Consider the following 17,670-nt stretch of genomic DNA (forward strand, 5'->3'; position numbering starts at 1 on the left):
AAAATATATATTTAACAATAAAAATCCAATGGATTAAGAAAATATTGTTTCATAAATGCTGACATTCTACAAACCAACCCTCAGATTAAGCAATGGTGCCTATAATGCTGGGAATACACGGTCAGATAGTTTATCAATCGAGCCGCTGATGGCTCGATTGATAATTTCCGACAGGTCCGATCAGCGAGGCGCTCTATACCCGCGGGCAGAAAACGAGCAGAAGATAAGGAGCACCCGCGGGGACGAGAGGGGATCGATTCAGGCGCCGGCGGGGACGACCGGGGATGCGCCGGGATCGAGCCAGCTGCTCGATCCGGCGCAACTATCTAACCGTGTATTCCCAGCATAACAGACTATAAAGGAACGTTTTTCTCCCATACTCACATCAGTTCTATCTCCACGTCTCATAATGACATTGCTAAATGATGTAGGCTGATCTGAGCTTTCTGTATTCACCAGATCCTTCTGTTCAATGAGAAAACAACACACAAAAACAAAGTAAGCATCATTAAGACTGATCAGTGTTCTGTGAGAAGCTGTCACAACCAACAACACGGCCAAAGTGTAGTTACTGTATGCAAAATATAGAAAGGTTTATTGGCATATTTTTTTTCATACATGTAGTATGATTAACTTCACAAACCATGTTTCAGCAGAATATAAAGCAAAAGCTCACATATTACAGTATATATAGTTGTAATTTACAGTTTGCTGCAGGATGACAGCTTTATATGACTGCCACAACCATTAATAAATTATTCAACACTTTAGCATCAGTGAAGTGTAATGAAATACACAAGTCCTTGCTACAGGCTAACATGTTCTGCCTCAGTACACAAATGTACAGGTGTAGTGAAACAAACACCTGTAGGAAGAAAACCACATACTACCCTCCCTAGTAAGGCATTGCCTACAGACAGTCTTTGTTCCTCTATGGATACTTTCAACTTCAGGCCCAGCCCCACTGTAATTTTCCAGCTGCATTCTGTCCCTGTGATAACAGTTACTGTGGAGTAGTAAGGGAAGTGGCTATAAAGTGGGATTAAACTTAAAGGGCTGCTGTCATTAAAAAAAAAATATTTAAAAAAAACCTTATTAAAACAGATTGTTGAAATAGAACAAAGTAAATCAGTAAGCTAACTCCTATGAAAACAAAAAAGAATCTCCACCATAGTGGAAAATAGGTTTAGAATCACAGAAAAATGGGGCAATGAAAAAGAATAGTACCAGACCCAGCATTGATAGAAGTTGATCCTCAGGCAATTTAGTACAGATTGTAGGCACAGACCGCCCCTCAACCCAATTCATCCCAGATTAGTGTAAGATGAGGGATCTTATCTTGAATAAAAGCATCAAGCCACATCTAGACATCTAGATCCCTTCCAGGAAGTGCTGTTGTAGAGAATAAAGGTACTAAGAATCCTCCATGAGGAGAATGACCAGTCGAAAACCTGTCAGCAATGTACACTACTTCTTATACACATTTATTTAAAATTTACATTTTTTTTGCTCCTTTTAAGTTCCTTTAAATTAACAATCAGAGTACAATGAAAAAAAGTATCTTTTAAAATGTATCTAATCCATTTTATAAGCCAAAGCAAGCATGATTTTGGCCTTTGTTCCAGCTGTTCCATTTACACTACTATTAAAGCCCAAAGCAGGAGAAGGACAAGCAATAAATTCTGGGAGAGGTTTTTTTTCCCCATTCATTGCAGCCGAAATACAGATCAGCAGCTTCCTCATGATTTTAATCTGCAGCTGGTTCTATCTCTGGCATCAATAAGTAAGTTTGTCTCATTGATGCCAGAGGCAGCTGCAGACCATAAATTAAAACTCATAAGGAAACTGATGAGTACATCCAAAAATGTACTGCTTCTCCTCTGCTTTGGGCTTTATCAGTAGAGATACAGGATAAAAACATGCTTCATTTAGCCTGCAAAAATGGATTAGATACATTTTAAAGGGCACATTTTTTCATAAAAAGTGTCCTCTATTCTGACTTGACAGTGTGGTTGACCGAATGCTGTAAATTACTATGCACAATAACAGAATTGCACTCAAATGGTTTCACAGTCCCAAAGAATCAGCAAGCAGGTGTGAATACCTAAGGGTTGGTTCACACGGGCGTTTTACGAGGCGTTTCAGATGCTGCTTTTTTTATGATCTACCGCCGTCCCAGTCAAGTGAATGGGAGCGTTTAGAGCTGGCTTTTGTAGACTTTCATGAAAGCCTGGCAGTAGATCCTGGCGTTGCATCTAGTCTCGAAAGCAACATGTTGCTTTCAAAGGCGGTAAATGCCAGGAAACAATAGCAGAGACCAGAATTGCTAGCCTTAAATGCTTCCTAAAAGCCTTCTAAAGGCATTTAAAACACCAGCGTTTGAACGTGGCGTCGAGCGAAAGCTCGGCAGAAGCCCATGTGAACCAGCCCTAAATACTTTTCGCACCTTCAAAGGCAGAGTTCAGTATATGCTGAAAGCACCACCCTACTACTACTGGCTTTGCCCATTGCCCACATTTCCAGGCGTCCTTTTTAAATGTGTGCTGGCTAACAAGGTCTAATGCTGGGAATACACGGTATGTTTTTGAGCTTTTAGATGGCTCGATTGATAATTTCCGACATGTCCGATCTCCCGCTCAATCGATTCCGTGCTCGATTTTGCATAGGGAACAATGGGAAAAGAAAAATGAATGGAAGATCAGAGAATCGGGCGCGAAATCGAGCAGGGAATCGATCGGGCGGCAAAATCGAGCCGCAAAAACGCACAGTGTATTCCCAGCATTTTAGTCACACAACTGTGTCTTGTTTACATTTCAGATTTAGTCATGCTTGGCTTGAGCCCCCACTAGGTACTGAACCCCACTGTCATGCATCAAAATGAAGCATAAACTGAAGTGAAATTTTTTATAAAAATGAAGAGTTTAACAGTGACACCATTTTTCATATTCATTTTCAAAAAGATGTCCAGGCAATACATACCTCAGCACGGAATGAGAGAAATGGAATGAGAGAACGCTGTGGTTTATTTTCTGAAAAACATAATATACGTTGAGAGGAGCATGTCAGACTAATCAAGCCTTCATTTTATGGCCAACATCTTGGCAGAGGTTATGTTCTATTTATTACCTGCTGTAACCTTTGCCTTGGCTTCCTCACGCAGTTTCTCTAGTTCTGCCTTCAGCTTCTTATTCTCTTCATCTGCATCTAGTAGCTTTCTATGTTAATAAAGGAAAAGGAATGTGCACTGTGTGATTTCTTGTCTATGAGAAGTTAACAGATACATTTGCTGCTTAACATATTACACAGGCTAGAGTAGAAATGAATTGGAAGACATTGGTTAGGTATACAAGAAGAATCCATTAAAGGTACTGTACGTGTCACAGAAGGCAAGGTTATGTTTTTCATACACATTTCATATATACCGGCCGTTGGTTCTCAATAAAACTTGTGACTAATGATATGTTAGATATTAACATGTGAGAGTCCTCCTTTGCACATCATATTCTCTGTGAAGCAACCACATCTTCATGGTGGTATTTACTTACATTTATTACAGGGAACCTGAGGTGAGAGTGATATGGATGCCGACATTTATTTCTTTTTAAACAATGCAGATTGCCTGGCTGTCCTGCTGATCCTGAAAAAGCATGCAGATCAGGCGTGTCTGACTGGATTAGCCACATGCTTGTTTCAGGTGTGTGTGTATATAGCCTACTTATGTCTCACCTCAGATTCCCTTTAAACATCAATTTAGTTAAAAAAAAAGAAAAAAAATGAAGAAAGGGTGACTCATGCACAGCAAAAACCTTTGCTTTTCCCATCTTTACTTCAAGACAGTTGAAGAAATTTCAACCAAAACCATTATAAACCAAGGTCTGATGCATTTGGATCATCGTAAACTTGGATAACAGACGGAGCTGCAGCAGTGAGGTGCCTGTGCTGTGAGTCATGGTTTGGAGAGGCACAAAGTACTAATCAGAAGACAAACAGTATTAATAGCGTTCCTCTAATGCTGCTCCAGATTTGAAATGCACAATCATAAGAATAACTACAAAAATCCCACCTATCGGTTTCAAGATTTTCAGACTTGAGTTTGTTCAACTCCTCCTGGATAGTCTGCTTGGCTCGGATCTCTGCTTCGAGGGCAGATTGAAGTTCTAAACGCCCCGATGCTTCTAGTTTCTGCAGTCTACGTGCTTTCCATTGGCTCTCCTGAAAAAGGATGAAAGCATTCTGAAGGCTTATACATACTTGAAATAGTAGTCGGTTGCATATAGGGAAAACAGTGCTTATGGCAAACACTGAAAATGGTGCCCAAGGGAAGGAATGGGGGTTGTGGGAGGAGGTGTAGAGATTTGTGCACCACCACATATTTGAAGGTGTAGTCTCAAATTTTGGGTTGTGTCTAAGCTGCAAGTGAATCGTGGTCTGTAAAAATTAACTACAGTAATAGGTCAGATTTTGAGTCCCCCAAAAAAGCAGCTTTTTCCTAAAAATAAATAAATAAAGAAACCAGGCATCAGAATGTATGTACATATTTGAAAGGGTCACCTTAAAAGTTCAATTTGGGAAATCCAAGTTGCCAGTGAGTATGGGCCAATAACGTTATTCTCCAAAGTCCACTATGCTAGAACATTGGCAAGCACCATCTGCATCGGTATTCTTATATCTACCATGCCAGAGCAGTAAGAGCTGGTTTACACTTGGAGCACAAAACGCAAATTTGCAGCACAAAATGTCATGATTTAACTGCAATTTCCGTTCAAGAAAATGAAAACTAGATCCCGATCAGCCCCAAATTGCTACATGCAGCAAGTTTTGCGATTTATGCAAACACTGCAGTGCGAATGAACCCCTAGAGATACATTTGTCACGGCGTGTTGCTGATCATCGGCAATCTGCAAAGCCCAGAAAAGCTCCCTAGAAGCGCCCCAGTGTTAACTAGCCCTAACACAATTATAAATATCTCGCAAATGAGAAAAAAATAAAGTATTGTGATTGGTCTAATACCTGCAGCAGGGGCATAACATACACCGCAAGGGATGCAGCTGCAGGGGGGCCCAGAAGCTGCAGGGGGCCCCATGGGGGGATCTTTTACCTGTGCCGAGAAACTAAAAACTAAGGGCCCAAAGACAAAAAAAACTCTGGGGGAAGGGGACACCAAAGTTTTGCAGGGATAGCCAGTAACTTCTAGTTACACTCCTGACCAGCAGTGTTTGTTTTCTTGTTCATATTTTTACAGTTTCTTTTTATACAGGAACTGGAAAGCTAGTGACAAATGGGGTTGAGAAGCTGCATATTCGCAGAGCTCTGGCATCTCTATTATTACTCCTTTGCTGGAGTTTATTGATTTTACAGTAAACAGATGAGCAGTAGAAACCTTCAAATCCAGACATTTATGCCCTTATCCAATTAACTTTTTCTCCTAGGTGATATTTTCACACCTTTTCAATAAAATGCATTTGAAGTCATCAGCAAGCAAGAATATATACTTACTTTTCTACCTACGCTTTCGGTACTTTTTCAACTGCAAAGTGCTAATAAGTTTGTTTAAACGGAAGATGAAACATCTCCTAGGAGAAAACTTAGGAGAAAAAGTGAATTGAATAAAAGCCTTAAAGTGCAAAGCTTTCATGACCTCCCAGTAGTGACAGCAAAGAGTGGTCAACATTTACAATTCTTAGTCCTGTCAGCAAAAGGCTTTTTCTAACAGTAAGTGCTGAAATATAGAGGCATCTTTAAATGATAATTATCTCAAATAGTTTTAACGAGTAGAAAGGAATGATCTCACTTAATGACATAAAAAAAAAACATGACGGAGACGGACATATGGAGGGGTAGAACTATTATTCTGCCTCCAAACCATTACAGAAGTCTTATACTCCCAAACCTTTCCAACAAGGAAATCCCACGTAGCTTCAGCTTTTTATTTTACTGTATGTGGAAGAGAGTGAAGAGATTATCACTAGTTCTCACCCCAGTCTTGCTGGTTGGGGTTTGACTACCAGAACTCTTCAATGCCGATAACTCTTCTGTCATTTTGGCAGATAATGCCTGTAAATATATTCGAGACTGCTTCTCATCATTCACCCTAAACAGAAAATTGAGAAAATAGTTCAGATTATACAGACAATTTCATTTACTGCATAAAGGCCAACAGTATATTCCTGACAATAAAAAACAGTACTGCTGCATATGAGTGATAACATGGCGTGGTCCAGAACTCCAATACATCAGATTGTTTCTGTCTAGGACATTTCAGCACTGGTAGATTTACCGGTATCTTTGGTTTTCAGTTCTATGGCACTGAAAACGGCTATAACTCAAAATCTGATATCAAAAGATGTCTTTGCCAGTTAACAAGGAAAGTATAATTACCTTATACACTCATGTATAAGCCTAATTTTTCAGCACAAAAAAACATGCTGAAAAGTTATATGTGAGTTGTTGGAGCAGAACAGATGGTGGCGCAGGTTGTTACTGGCAGAGGAGCGTAAGGATCGCGCACTAGTGATCTCTTGCCAGCTGGTTCCCTGCTGTGTCCGCGTCCCTAATCCCCTGCAACATGGTGTGCAGAGTGCTCTGCTCAAGACTACTTGTGTCCCCTGGCTTGTGGAGAGTAGCGTGCAAGCAACGTCTCAATGATCGGGGATTCTTCCTGTGTGGCAATCGCTGTGTCTCATATCTAGTGGCGTTTTTAGACACAGCTGTATCCTCCTTGGGGCACATCTGGCTATGGGGAGGGGGGCTGATTTGTACAGGGAGCACATCTGGCTACTGGGGAGGGGGCTTATACATGAATCAATCACTTTTTCTTGGTTTCTTAGGGAAAAGTGGGTACCTCAGCTTATACGCAGGTCAGCTTATATGAGAGCTTATATACCTATAGGGTAGTATACTGGATGTTAATTTTACATAAAAACAAATACTACAAACAAATAGGTCAGTATATTCCATCAGTTTATAATCTATAAAAATTACCTAATTGCATAAAACTGTCCAATTTCAGTATCCAGACAGAATTTTTGCAATGTACAGTACATTAAACTGTACACATTTCATCCCGCAGAGCTGTATACACTCACCTAAAAGATTACTAGGAACACCATACTAATACGGTGTTTGACCAACTTTCGCTTTCAGAACTGTTATAATTCTATGTGGCATTGATTCAACAAGTTGCTGAATGCATTATTTTGAAATGTTGGCCCATATTGATAGGATAGCATCTTGCAGTTGATGGAGATTTGTGGGATGCACATCCAGGGCACGAAGCTCCTGTTCCATCACATCCCAAAGATGCTCTATTGGGTTGAGATCTGGTGACTCTGTGGAGGCCAATTTAGTACAGTGAACTCCTTGTCATGTTCAAGAAACCAATTTGAAATAATTTGAGCTTTGTGACATGGTGCATTATCCTGCTGGAAGCAGCCATTAGAGGATGGGTACATGGTGGTCATGAACGGATGGACATGGTCAGAAACAATGCTCAGATAGCCCGTGGCATTTAAACAATTCCCAATTGGCACAAAGGGGCCTAAAGTGTGCCAAGAAAACATCCCCCACACCATTACACCACTGGCTATCGAGACTCATCAAACCAGGCAACATTATTTCCAGTCTTCAACTGTCCAATCTTGGTGAGCTCGTGCAAATTGTAGCCTCTTTTTCCTATTTGTAGTGGAGATGAGTGGTACCCGGTGGGGTCTTCTGCTGTTGTTGCCAATCCGCCTCAAGGTTGTGCGTGTTGTAGCTTCACAAATGCTTTGCTGCATACCTTGGTTGTAACGAGTGGTTATTTCAGTCAACGTTGCACTTCTATCAGCTTGAATCAGTCGGCCCATTCTCCTCTGACATCTAGCATCAACAAGGGATTTTTTCGCCCACAGGACTGCTGCATACTGAATGTGTTCCTAATAATCCTTTAGATGAGTGTATATTCACAAATGTACAGCAAATGCTCAGATTGCTTAATATTGAGGCGAGATACAGGACTGGTCACAGTGGATCACAATAATGATCTCCCAAGCCTGTAGGTGGTTACTAAGGCCCGGTTCACACTTGCGTTAGTAGCAAATGGATCCGTGAAATCGGATCTAATCGTACCGGTCGATCGGATCTGTTTTCACTCAGTTTGCCTTCCACGGCTTCCGTTCCATTTCCCCATATCCCCCCAGGCCCCCACCCCCCAAGTGAATTTTTCTAGCTAGAATGGTCCATTTCTTCACTAGTGAGAAGAAACATTCTGTTTTCTCATTGCCCCCAATGCAGTCGCCTGTTTCCGTTGTGCTGGGCTCAGCGGTCTGGAAAAATTGGTGCAGCAGCAAACTTGCTATCCTTTCAGCGGTTCATGTGGAACAGATCCGGTTGAAGGACAGATGTGAATGGATCCATAGGTTAACATCGAATCCATTCGCATCCATTAGGATCTGTTCCGTACCGGTCCACGAATTGAACTGTTTTAACACTAGTGTGAACTGGGCCTTACGCAACGCTTCATTAAGTGAGATTTCCCCATGCTACCCACAATTAAGGAGTATAATAATATGTGTCCTTTGGTTTCTAATAAAATTGTGTTTCATTTAGTAGCAGATTAACTGCTTGCTGAGCGCGTCACGCAGATTGGCGTGGCTGCGGCGGCAGTCCCAGGACCGCCTAACACCAATCGGAGTAAAGTCCTGGGGCAGCAGTTTGCAGGAGATCGCACGCAGGCTGCATGCGCATCACCTGCTTGGTGCGCGGAGCGGAGCCTTCAGTCTCCAAGCAGCGGTCAGGTATTTACGTATACAGCGATGCGATCAGCTCTATTTTGTGGCTATGCGTGATAGTCGTTTTGAATATGTCCATTTGATAGCCATCCCCTCACTTGTTTTGGTGATGGTGATGTGTATGGCCCTTTATATTGTTTTAAATTGACTAATAAAAGTTGTATTTTAGGTACTACAGTACTATTTAGGAAGGGCATGTTTTAGGGTCTGTTGACAGTCCCAGTGCTTGCTGTTTATTGTACCCAATCCTATCAATTATAGTGAAGTGATTGCAATACCTTCTAAATTGTTAGATTTCCATTTAGAGGCTGTACTTCATGGGCAAAGTGGATGATCAGATTAAACGCAAAGAAAATTAGCTGGGCAGTCCATACAGATACAATGCTCACCACTGAAGAATGTCTGTGACCTGGGCCTCCCAGTTGGCTAGAGTTTCTTTCTTGTCTTCCATTAGCTGCATTTCTTCCTCTACTTTTTTCTGAGAAGCAGCCATCTTTTCTGAAGTTGCTGTAATCTGCAGAACCAATACAAATATAGGTACAACAAGGGTAAAAAGGCTAAAGTCACAATGTCAAATACAATTCCTAGGCTCTGTTTTGAGGCATCAAAATGTGGCCATACATTGTTCAACCCTACATACTGTATTTTTCAATATCTGTTAAAACAATGGACTGTTGATTGATCTTTTGAGCAACTTTCAATAAATATGCTACCCACATACTGTAGGGCGGGTTTTAGAGTAAGAGCAAGCAAAATAATCAAATAAAAGTGAAAAGATTTATTGAAAGAACATGGATTCAGAACAACCCCCCCCCCCCCCTCCCCCAAATAGAATTTGATTATTCATTTTTTCGCGCACTGTTAACATTTCTTGAACTTAACATCTCACCAGAATAATAGGCAACTATCAAATAATTGGCAAAGTTGATGGGAACCTTTGTAACCAGACCCTTCTGTGACGTTGTCCCTACCCTTTGTAACGCCTTGCCACACCCAATCAAGACTGTTTCAACCCTGGAGGCATTTTAATAAAAGCTGAGCAGCCACTTGTTTAGTCTGGCATTTATGATCACAATTTTCCCTGTAATACAAACTGCAACTATGTACTGATCTGAGACTAGCTCATGCACAGTGGGTCCTACGGGAGAAAAGGGTGGTTGTTGGAACAAAACATGGAGCACCTATCCAGAGCAACCAGGTTATGCTGCTGTTCTCTGTCCCTCTCTCCCATCTTGAAGGAGCATTGCCTCCTGGATGAAGAGGCATCTCTAAGCTGCCTCTGACCCACTTTGTTCACTGGGTTGTGTGGAGGCACGCACAGACATAGGATGAGAGCATAGTTCTGGAAACAAGTTTGAGGACTGTGAGGGGAATACACAAAGGCAAATGTAACAAGAATAATTGTACAGTGCATGTAGATGTGTGGACAAGCAAACAGACCACTAAACTCTCCTGTGCTGCAATAGGCCTGCTCCCAAATATGAAAGCAGATGCAGCATCATATGTCAAGGCACAGCTCCATATAAAACGTTCCTCCTTTATTTGCAGGTTCCACATAGAGGTAAATACAGTTTAAGAAACGCCAGGAGAACACCTAAATAATTGTTCAAAAAGTCAAAATATGGACAAGATTGAGCATGTAAACTCATAAAAGCAATTGCAGGAACATACCCACTTCAACTCTTCCTTAAGTTTTTTATTGTCTTCTTTCAGCTGGTTCTTCTCCCGTTCATTTGTCTCCATGATTTCCTGAAGTTCTTCTTCTTTTGCTCTTGCGCTGAATTAATCAAATGAGAACAGAAATTAATATCTGCACTTAGCTAACTCCTTTGCTGATCGTACATCAAACATGCATTTACTACTGGACTTTTCCCTCCAAGCCAGAAGTACCTAAAATGTGAAATTCACAAGACTGCATGCAAAGTTCCCATTACACATTTTATTATGCCAACGTTTTTCATGACTACTGCATTATCTATTCACTTTAAAACCTTTGCCAGGTACCCCGATTTGAGATATCTATTGACAAAGTGCAAGTAAGACTGGATGCCAGCAACACTGTTGGACTCATGTACATACACTTTGGATTTCTGTCCAGGACAATCAGGAATAATTATTTCAGCTGAGGCATATCTAAAAGCTAGGTATGCATCTTAAAGTGAACATTTGGGGTGGAATATGGCAAGTGTAAGTCTGTACTTAAAGGGAACCTAAAGAGACATTTAGGTGACCAATATAACTTACCTGGGACTTCTTCCAGCCCCCTGCAGTCCTTCTGTCCCCACAATCAGTAGATGGTCAGCCCGGGGCTGCGCAGGCAGCTCTCAGAGGATGCCAGCGACTTAAGCGAGAAGAGCAGAAAGATGGTGAGGGACCAGGAGGCTGAAATTAGCCCCAGGTAAGTTAAACTGGCCACCTAAATGTCACTTTAGGTTCCCTTTAAAGGATTTAACGGTGTAGACGTATTATGTTCTGTATTTACATAACAGCAGGACTTTGCTCAGCGACCTCATCACAAGGGCCTTGACTTTTTCAACTTGCCAAGTGCACAGAGGAGTGTGTTAGATCGGACATACAATCCCTTCCTCTCTGCTAGAGATCATCATGGTTTTAGGTCTACATTCATGAAGGGGAGGGCACATTATACAGGTGTACACAGAGGGCTCTAGGAACAGAAGGGAGATGACAGCACCAATATGCATTTGTCGTTTTTAACGGAATAAACAAGAATAAAATATGTTACTTATTTTGAGTAAAAGAAAAAAAAACATTATCTAAATATTTTGCAGGAAACAATTTGGCTGGAAATACGCTCTAAGACCAATTTTCAAAAAAATAATATCTGATGCTGATTGGTTGTTTTGCAAAGCGTATTTTTAATTCCTTACACTGTACAGCAGAACAGCCATTTTATTTTTGTTCATAGGGAGGCCTATAGATATATACTTGTCTGGAGCTAATCTTACAACCATGGCTCCTGTACTGTATGTTCATCAAGAAAACAAAGAAAGACCTTGATTTTCAAAAATAAATATATAGAAAGGTACAGGTATGTATTGTGTATGTAGCACCAAATTAAATGTTTTCTACACATCTTCAAATTATATTTAGACTGTTCAAAGTCTGCTTAGAGATTGCCACTGCATTCTTCATATTTTTTAAAAACATCCATATTGTTACAGGTTTTAATGAAGTCATAATCAAACTCAGGTACCTGTCGTTTTTTGTTTTGCCGATCGCTTCCTGCACAACCTCCATCTCGTGCTTCAGTGATATCAGTTTTGTCTCCTTCTCTCCAAGTTCCCTACGCAGCACTTTTGTCTCATTGGCGTGTTCAACTTCCCGACGTGCAAATTCTTCCTGCAGCTTGTACAGGTCACTCTCCAGCTGCTGGGCCCTCTTTTCAAGTTCCAGTCTCAGAAGTGTCATTTCAGATGTATGAAAAGAGCCACTGATGACCGGAGAGGCAATGGACTGCTGTGTCTGTGCCACAGGTAAAAATATTATATAAAGTTTAGTGTAGGCAAACAAGATGCATGTTCCATAGTCCAAGATGCACCACACTGATTTCTCAGGGCTGTCATGTGCACAGTAAGGTGGTAATAACGTACATATATTTCTGTTACCTTGAAATTATCCAGATCTTCTAAAGTCTGAGAAGCCAGGTTCTCGCTTCTTTCTCGTAATTTCTTTTGCCTCTCAACTTCAATGGTCAAATCTTCCACTAGTGATTCTGCCTAATAAACAAAAAAGCAACATAATTTTTAACAAAACTAAAGTGAAGGCCAAGATTTTTTTTTTTTAACCAGATCATCTCCAGAGTGTTGCTCCCTCAGTTCAAATATATATACACTCTTTCCCCCAAAACACAATTCACAAATGTGATTCCCTGGAAGGTAGTGCAATGTCATGTGGCGTAAGATCACCACTTCATTACAGAGACTAATTTCCACAGCATATTTCGGAAGGGGGCATGGAACACATCATTCTTCCTTCAGGCTTTTGTAAGGGTGACATGGCTATTAATTCCAGTAGGCTCTCTCTTGTTGTTTCCTATAGAGGTGGTGGGTATGTCTCAGGAAGCTACAGAAGAGGTAAAGCCGAATACTCACCACTCGATGGAAGAAGATGGATCTATCAATGTCTCTCTGAAGAGCGATCCACAAACTAACTTCCCGCCGGCGGAGAGAAGACAACGGGCATGTACAGGAGGTCAAGCGATACTTTGCGCGGAGTTGCCAGGAATCTTAAAGATTTGATCTGCCACGCGTCGCTAAACGTTGGTCGCATGATAGTGCACCTGTACCCACATCGGGAAAATGATCGCATGACGCTCATAGTATTGCCAGTCAACTGCAAAATAGTCGGGAAAATTGGGTTGTGGGAATGGCCTTTAGGGCTAGTCTAACATTCAGCCTAACTTTTTTGTTTTGTGTGTTCATAATGGGAAGGGGGTATTGTTTCAAGAATGTGGGTGATGCCCAAAACAGCTGAAAGACAGGTTGGTGCAGGGATCCGGAGTATGGCCTGCTGAGAGGGAGCGGTGTTATCACCTCAAAATTGAGGATTCTTGCATGTGAGGTGAGAAGGGCACCTGTGTCAGACAGGTAGTTGGGAGGGAAGGCCTAAATTTTATATATATATATATATATATATATATATATATATATATATATATATATATATATATATATATATATATATATATATATATATATATACATACATACACAAACATTCCTGGTGCCAGGCTTCAAGAAAAGCCTTTCTGTCAATACAGAAGACAAGGGGCTCTATTCACAAAACTTCTCATAAATTACTTATTTATCACCGAATTGATAAATATACCCTCTCAGCACATTTACAAGCAAAGTAATCACTCAAAGTAAGTTGTTCCTGATTAAATTAATTTCAATATTACTTTTCTTTTTTTCTTTATATTTTTGCTCTTTGAGAGCTTATAAACAACAAACAACAACAACAAATAACATTTGTAGAGCGCTTTTCTCCCATAGGACTCAAAGCGCATAAGCATGGCTCCGACCATCGTGGTACAGAGGAAGAATTTTATAAGTCCGGAAATGCCAGGCTAAACAGGTGGCTTTTCAGTCTGGATTTGAATAGCTCCAGGGATGGTGCTGTCTTTACTGGGTGTGGCAGGGAGTTCTAAAGAGTAGGGGCAGCATGACAGAAGGCTCTATCTCCAGATTTTTTGAGGTGCACTCTGGGAGTGACCAAGTTTATAGAACTTGCTGATCTGAGGTTGTGAGAGGTGTGGTGCAGCTTCAGCAAGTCCTTCATGTATCCAGGGCCCAGATTGTGCAGGGATTTGAATGTCAGCAGTCCAATCTTGAAGAGTATTCTCCATTCTACTGGTAGCCAGTACAGTGAGCGAAGGATCGGTGTAATGTGACAGTGGCGAGGCTGGTTTGTTAGCAATCTGGCAGCAGCATTCTGCACTAATTGCAGGCGACGCAGGTCCTTTTTGGGGAGGCCAGCATAAAGGGCATTGCAGTAATCCAGCCGTGATGTGATGAAGGCATGAACTAGGGTTGGAAGATCCTCTGGGGGAATCAGATGTTTAATCTTTGCAATGTTCTTCAGATGAAAGTAGGAAGATTAACTACAGATGAAATTTGGTTTCTGAAACTCAAATCCCCATCGATTAGTATGCCAAGGCTGCGCACAAGGTTGGAGATGTTTATGTCTGAATTCCCAATCCTGATTGGTGTTGTTTTAGGATAGAGCTGTTTTCATGGCGGGAAAAGTAACAGATAAGGTGAAAGCAGAGGAAAACAGGTAAAAAAAAGCTTTGTGAATCATGCTCAAGGTTGGGCACATTCATTTTGTACATATGAAGTCAGTGGCGTAGCTAGAGATTATGGCACCCATAGGAAATGTTTCATAGGACCATCAGATGTAGCCACTTTTCAGCGAAGACGTCTGCCCTTACCCTATGGATATATGTATAGACAAGGGGTGAGGGGTATGGGAGGAGAGAGAGGAGAGCGCACTCAGAAAGGTAGCAGTTGTCCTTGGCAAGCTTTATGACTGACTGACTAGCCCATATGGGTCTGTTAGCAGTCTAGCGTTGTCCCTCTTTTCCGGGGACGCTGGCAGCAGTGGTGCTCTCAAGCAGGATCAGTCACATCAGCTGATCTCCATAGATGGCCGCTCGCTGGGTCTTGCTGAATGTAGTGCCTGGAGGCTGTGTGTGTTTGTTAGCTGCACTCTGAACTTCCATTATGTGTGGGGATAGAACGTGCGGCTGAAGTTTCCTGGAAGATGCAGTGTGTGTGGAAAGGATACACGGCGAAGTCCGTGTTTTGTTGATAAAACAATAAAATGTTTATTACGCAATGCGGCTCTGGAGAGAAGCCTTCTCCTTTCTTCAGGTGAAAAACACCAGAAGAAAGGAGAAAGCTTTTCTCCAGAAAAGCAACCAAACACTGACTTTGCCGTGTATCCACACCACACTTTGCGGTGCACCTTCCAGGAATCTGAAGCCGCACGTTCTATCCCCACACACAGTGGAAGTTCAGAGTGCAGCTAACAAACCTCGATGGACGTACTGTATGTCTTTTTACCCAAATAATAACTATGTACTATAACTATGTAACCTGCACACACTGCTTCCAGGCACTACATTCAGCCAAACCCAGCAAGCGGTCGGTCATCTATGGAGATCAGCTGATGCGACCGATCCCGTTTGAAAGCACCAACACTGTCTGCGTCCCCGGCATAGAGAGGGACAACGCTACACTGCTTACAGACCCATATGGGCTAGTCAGTCCTAAAGGTGAGATCATTCCCCACCAGGCTTGCCAAGGACAACTGCTACCTTTCTGAGTGCGCTCTCCCCTCTCTCCTCCCATATACCTCACCCCTGGTCTATACAGATACTTGCACCACTATCCAGTGGCTTCCAAAGAGCGGCACCACCACCATTTTAATCCGCAGCCTAAACACTAACACCACTACAGGACGCTCCCCTGTATATACAGGAGTCTTCTATATATACACTGCCCAGTGTATATGGGACACTACCTACTGCAAACTACCCTATGGATAGGAGTTAATTGAGTTCATTTACATTCTCTTTTTTTTTTTATTAAAGAAAGCTTTATTAAAGCATAGAATTGAAATTGAATATACCAACAAACAAATAATGAACAGCACAATAATCATAGAAAAATAAAAACGGGAAGCATATACATACATACATACAACTTAAGAAAAAGAACAAATCTGATCCACCTGGAAAATGGGGGACTAGAACCACCCTACTGAGATTCCAAGGATCATCTCAAATATAAAGTCTAGTAAAGTCTGAAAGCTCACCAAACCTGTATAAAAAGAAAGGCAAGAGGAAAATCAACAAAATAAGACAAACCATGTCATATCAAGTAGTATCAAATATGGGTCCTGATAACGAAGGGAGGGTTTAAGAGAAATAAAAAAAAAAAAAAGATAGAATCCAGGGATTGTAAAATATCCATAGTAAGATCATCAAGTAGGCCCTTCATAATTGTCTATAGAGTTTCCAGTTTTCCCAGATAAGGTCGAATTTAGTTAGATTCTCTATACTAAGATAATACAATCTATCCATTAACTTAATTATTATTATTATTATTATTTTAAGTTTTTATACAGCGCCGACATATTACGCAGCACTGTACAGAGTATATAGTCTTGTCACTAACTGTCCCTCAGAAGGACTCACAATCTAGTCCCTACCATAGTCATGTGTATGTATCTATCGTGTAGTGCATGTATTGTAGTCTAGGGCCAATTTTAGGGGGAAGACAATTAACTTATCTGTATGTTTTTTAGATGTGGGAGGAAACTGAAGTGCCCGGAGGAAACCCACGCTGACACGGGGAGAACATACAAACTCCTTGCAGATGTGGACCTGGCTGGGATTCGAACCGGGGACCCAGCGCTGCAAGGCGAGAGCACTAACCACTAAGTGGGGGCATCTGAACACCGAACACCATGTCCAATCTCTTAGCAACCAAAGAGATGTCAACGGTAGATGATTTCCATTAGAAGGCAATACACCGCTGGGCAGCGAGAAGCATATATCTATACAGAATGTGAAAAATACCAGGTACATCGTCATTGGGGATTTATAAAAGAGCTTTAGAAGCCATCAGTGAAATCGGAAATCCAAAAACCTGGCAGGCCATAGTTTTCCATTTGTCCCAAAATGTAATAGCCCTGGGGCATTCCCCAAAAATGTGTATAAGTGTTCAGATCGACATCCGCGAAAGCAGAGTGAAGACACAGAAGGATGCAATTTATGTAATTTGGCTGGGGTGTAATACCGCTGAAAAAGGAGCTTAAAGAGACACTGAAGCGAATAAAAAATGATGATATTATGATTTGTATGTGTAGTACAGCTAAGAAAAAAAATTTAATATCAGATACATCAGTCTAATTGTTTCCAGTACAGGAAGAGTTGAGAAACTCCAGTTGTTATCTCTATGCAAAAAAGCTATTAAGCTCTCCGACTAACTTAGTCGGGGAGAGGGCTGTTATCTGACTTTTATTATCTCAACTGTAATTGAACTGTTTACTTTTCCTCTGCTAGAGGAGAGTTCATTACTTCACAGACTGCTCTGAAAAACTCATTTTGAATGCTGAGTGTTGTGTAATCTGCACATATTATAGAGTGATGCAATGTTAGAAAAAACACTATATACCTGAAAATAAAAATATGAGAATATTTTCTTTGCTGCTAATCTTCTAGTAATTATTCATAGTACACAACCAATTCATTATATCATATATTTTTTTTCGCTTCAGTGTCTCTTTAACAGCTGTGTCTTTAACAATGTTAAATTTGACTACCTTAGAAATTGAGGCCCATAAAACCGACCAGTCTGATAAAGAAATCTGA

The 17,670-nt window shown here is 41.1% G+C and overlaps 1 protein-coding gene across 3 annotated transcripts in view; it reads right to left on the minus strand.

Moving 5' to 3' along the window:
• CDC42BPG (CDC42 binding protein kinase gamma) overlaps window positions 1-17,670 on the minus strand; it is a 327,785-nt gene that overhangs the window by 78,708 nt on the left and 231,407 nt on the right. For all 3 annotated transcript variants that reach the window (XM_068259435.1, XM_068259434.1, XM_068259436.1), the window contains 9 exons: window positions 12,395-12,505; window positions 11,983-12,251; window positions 10,440-10,545; window positions 9,158-9,282; window positions 5,977-6,091; window positions 4,064-4,212; window positions 3,127-3,215; window positions 2,980-3,029; window positions 385-465 (listed from right to left, as the gene is read on the minus strand). In XM_068259435.1, coding sequence (XP_068115536.1) covers window positions 385-465; window positions 2,980-3,029; window positions 3,127-3,215; window positions 4,064-4,212; window positions 5,977-6,091; window positions 9,158-9,282; window positions 10,440-10,545; window positions 11,983-12,251; window positions 12,395-12,505 — 1,095 coding nt within the window. The remainder of the gene's footprint in view (window positions 1-384; window positions 466-2,979; window positions 3,030-3,126; window positions 3,216-4,063; window positions 4,213-5,976; window positions 6,092-9,157; window positions 9,283-10,439; window positions 10,546-11,982; window positions 12,252-12,394; window positions 12,506-17,670) is intronic.

The sequence above is a fragment of the Hyperolius riggenbachi genome, chromosome 11 (assembly GCF_040937935.1).
Source record: "Hyperolius riggenbachi isolate aHypRig1 chromosome 11, aHypRig1.pri, whole genome shotgun sequence".
NCBI classification, from domain to species: domain Eukaryota; kingdom Metazoa; phylum Chordata; class Amphibia; order Anura; family Hyperoliidae; genus Hyperolius; species Hyperolius riggenbachi.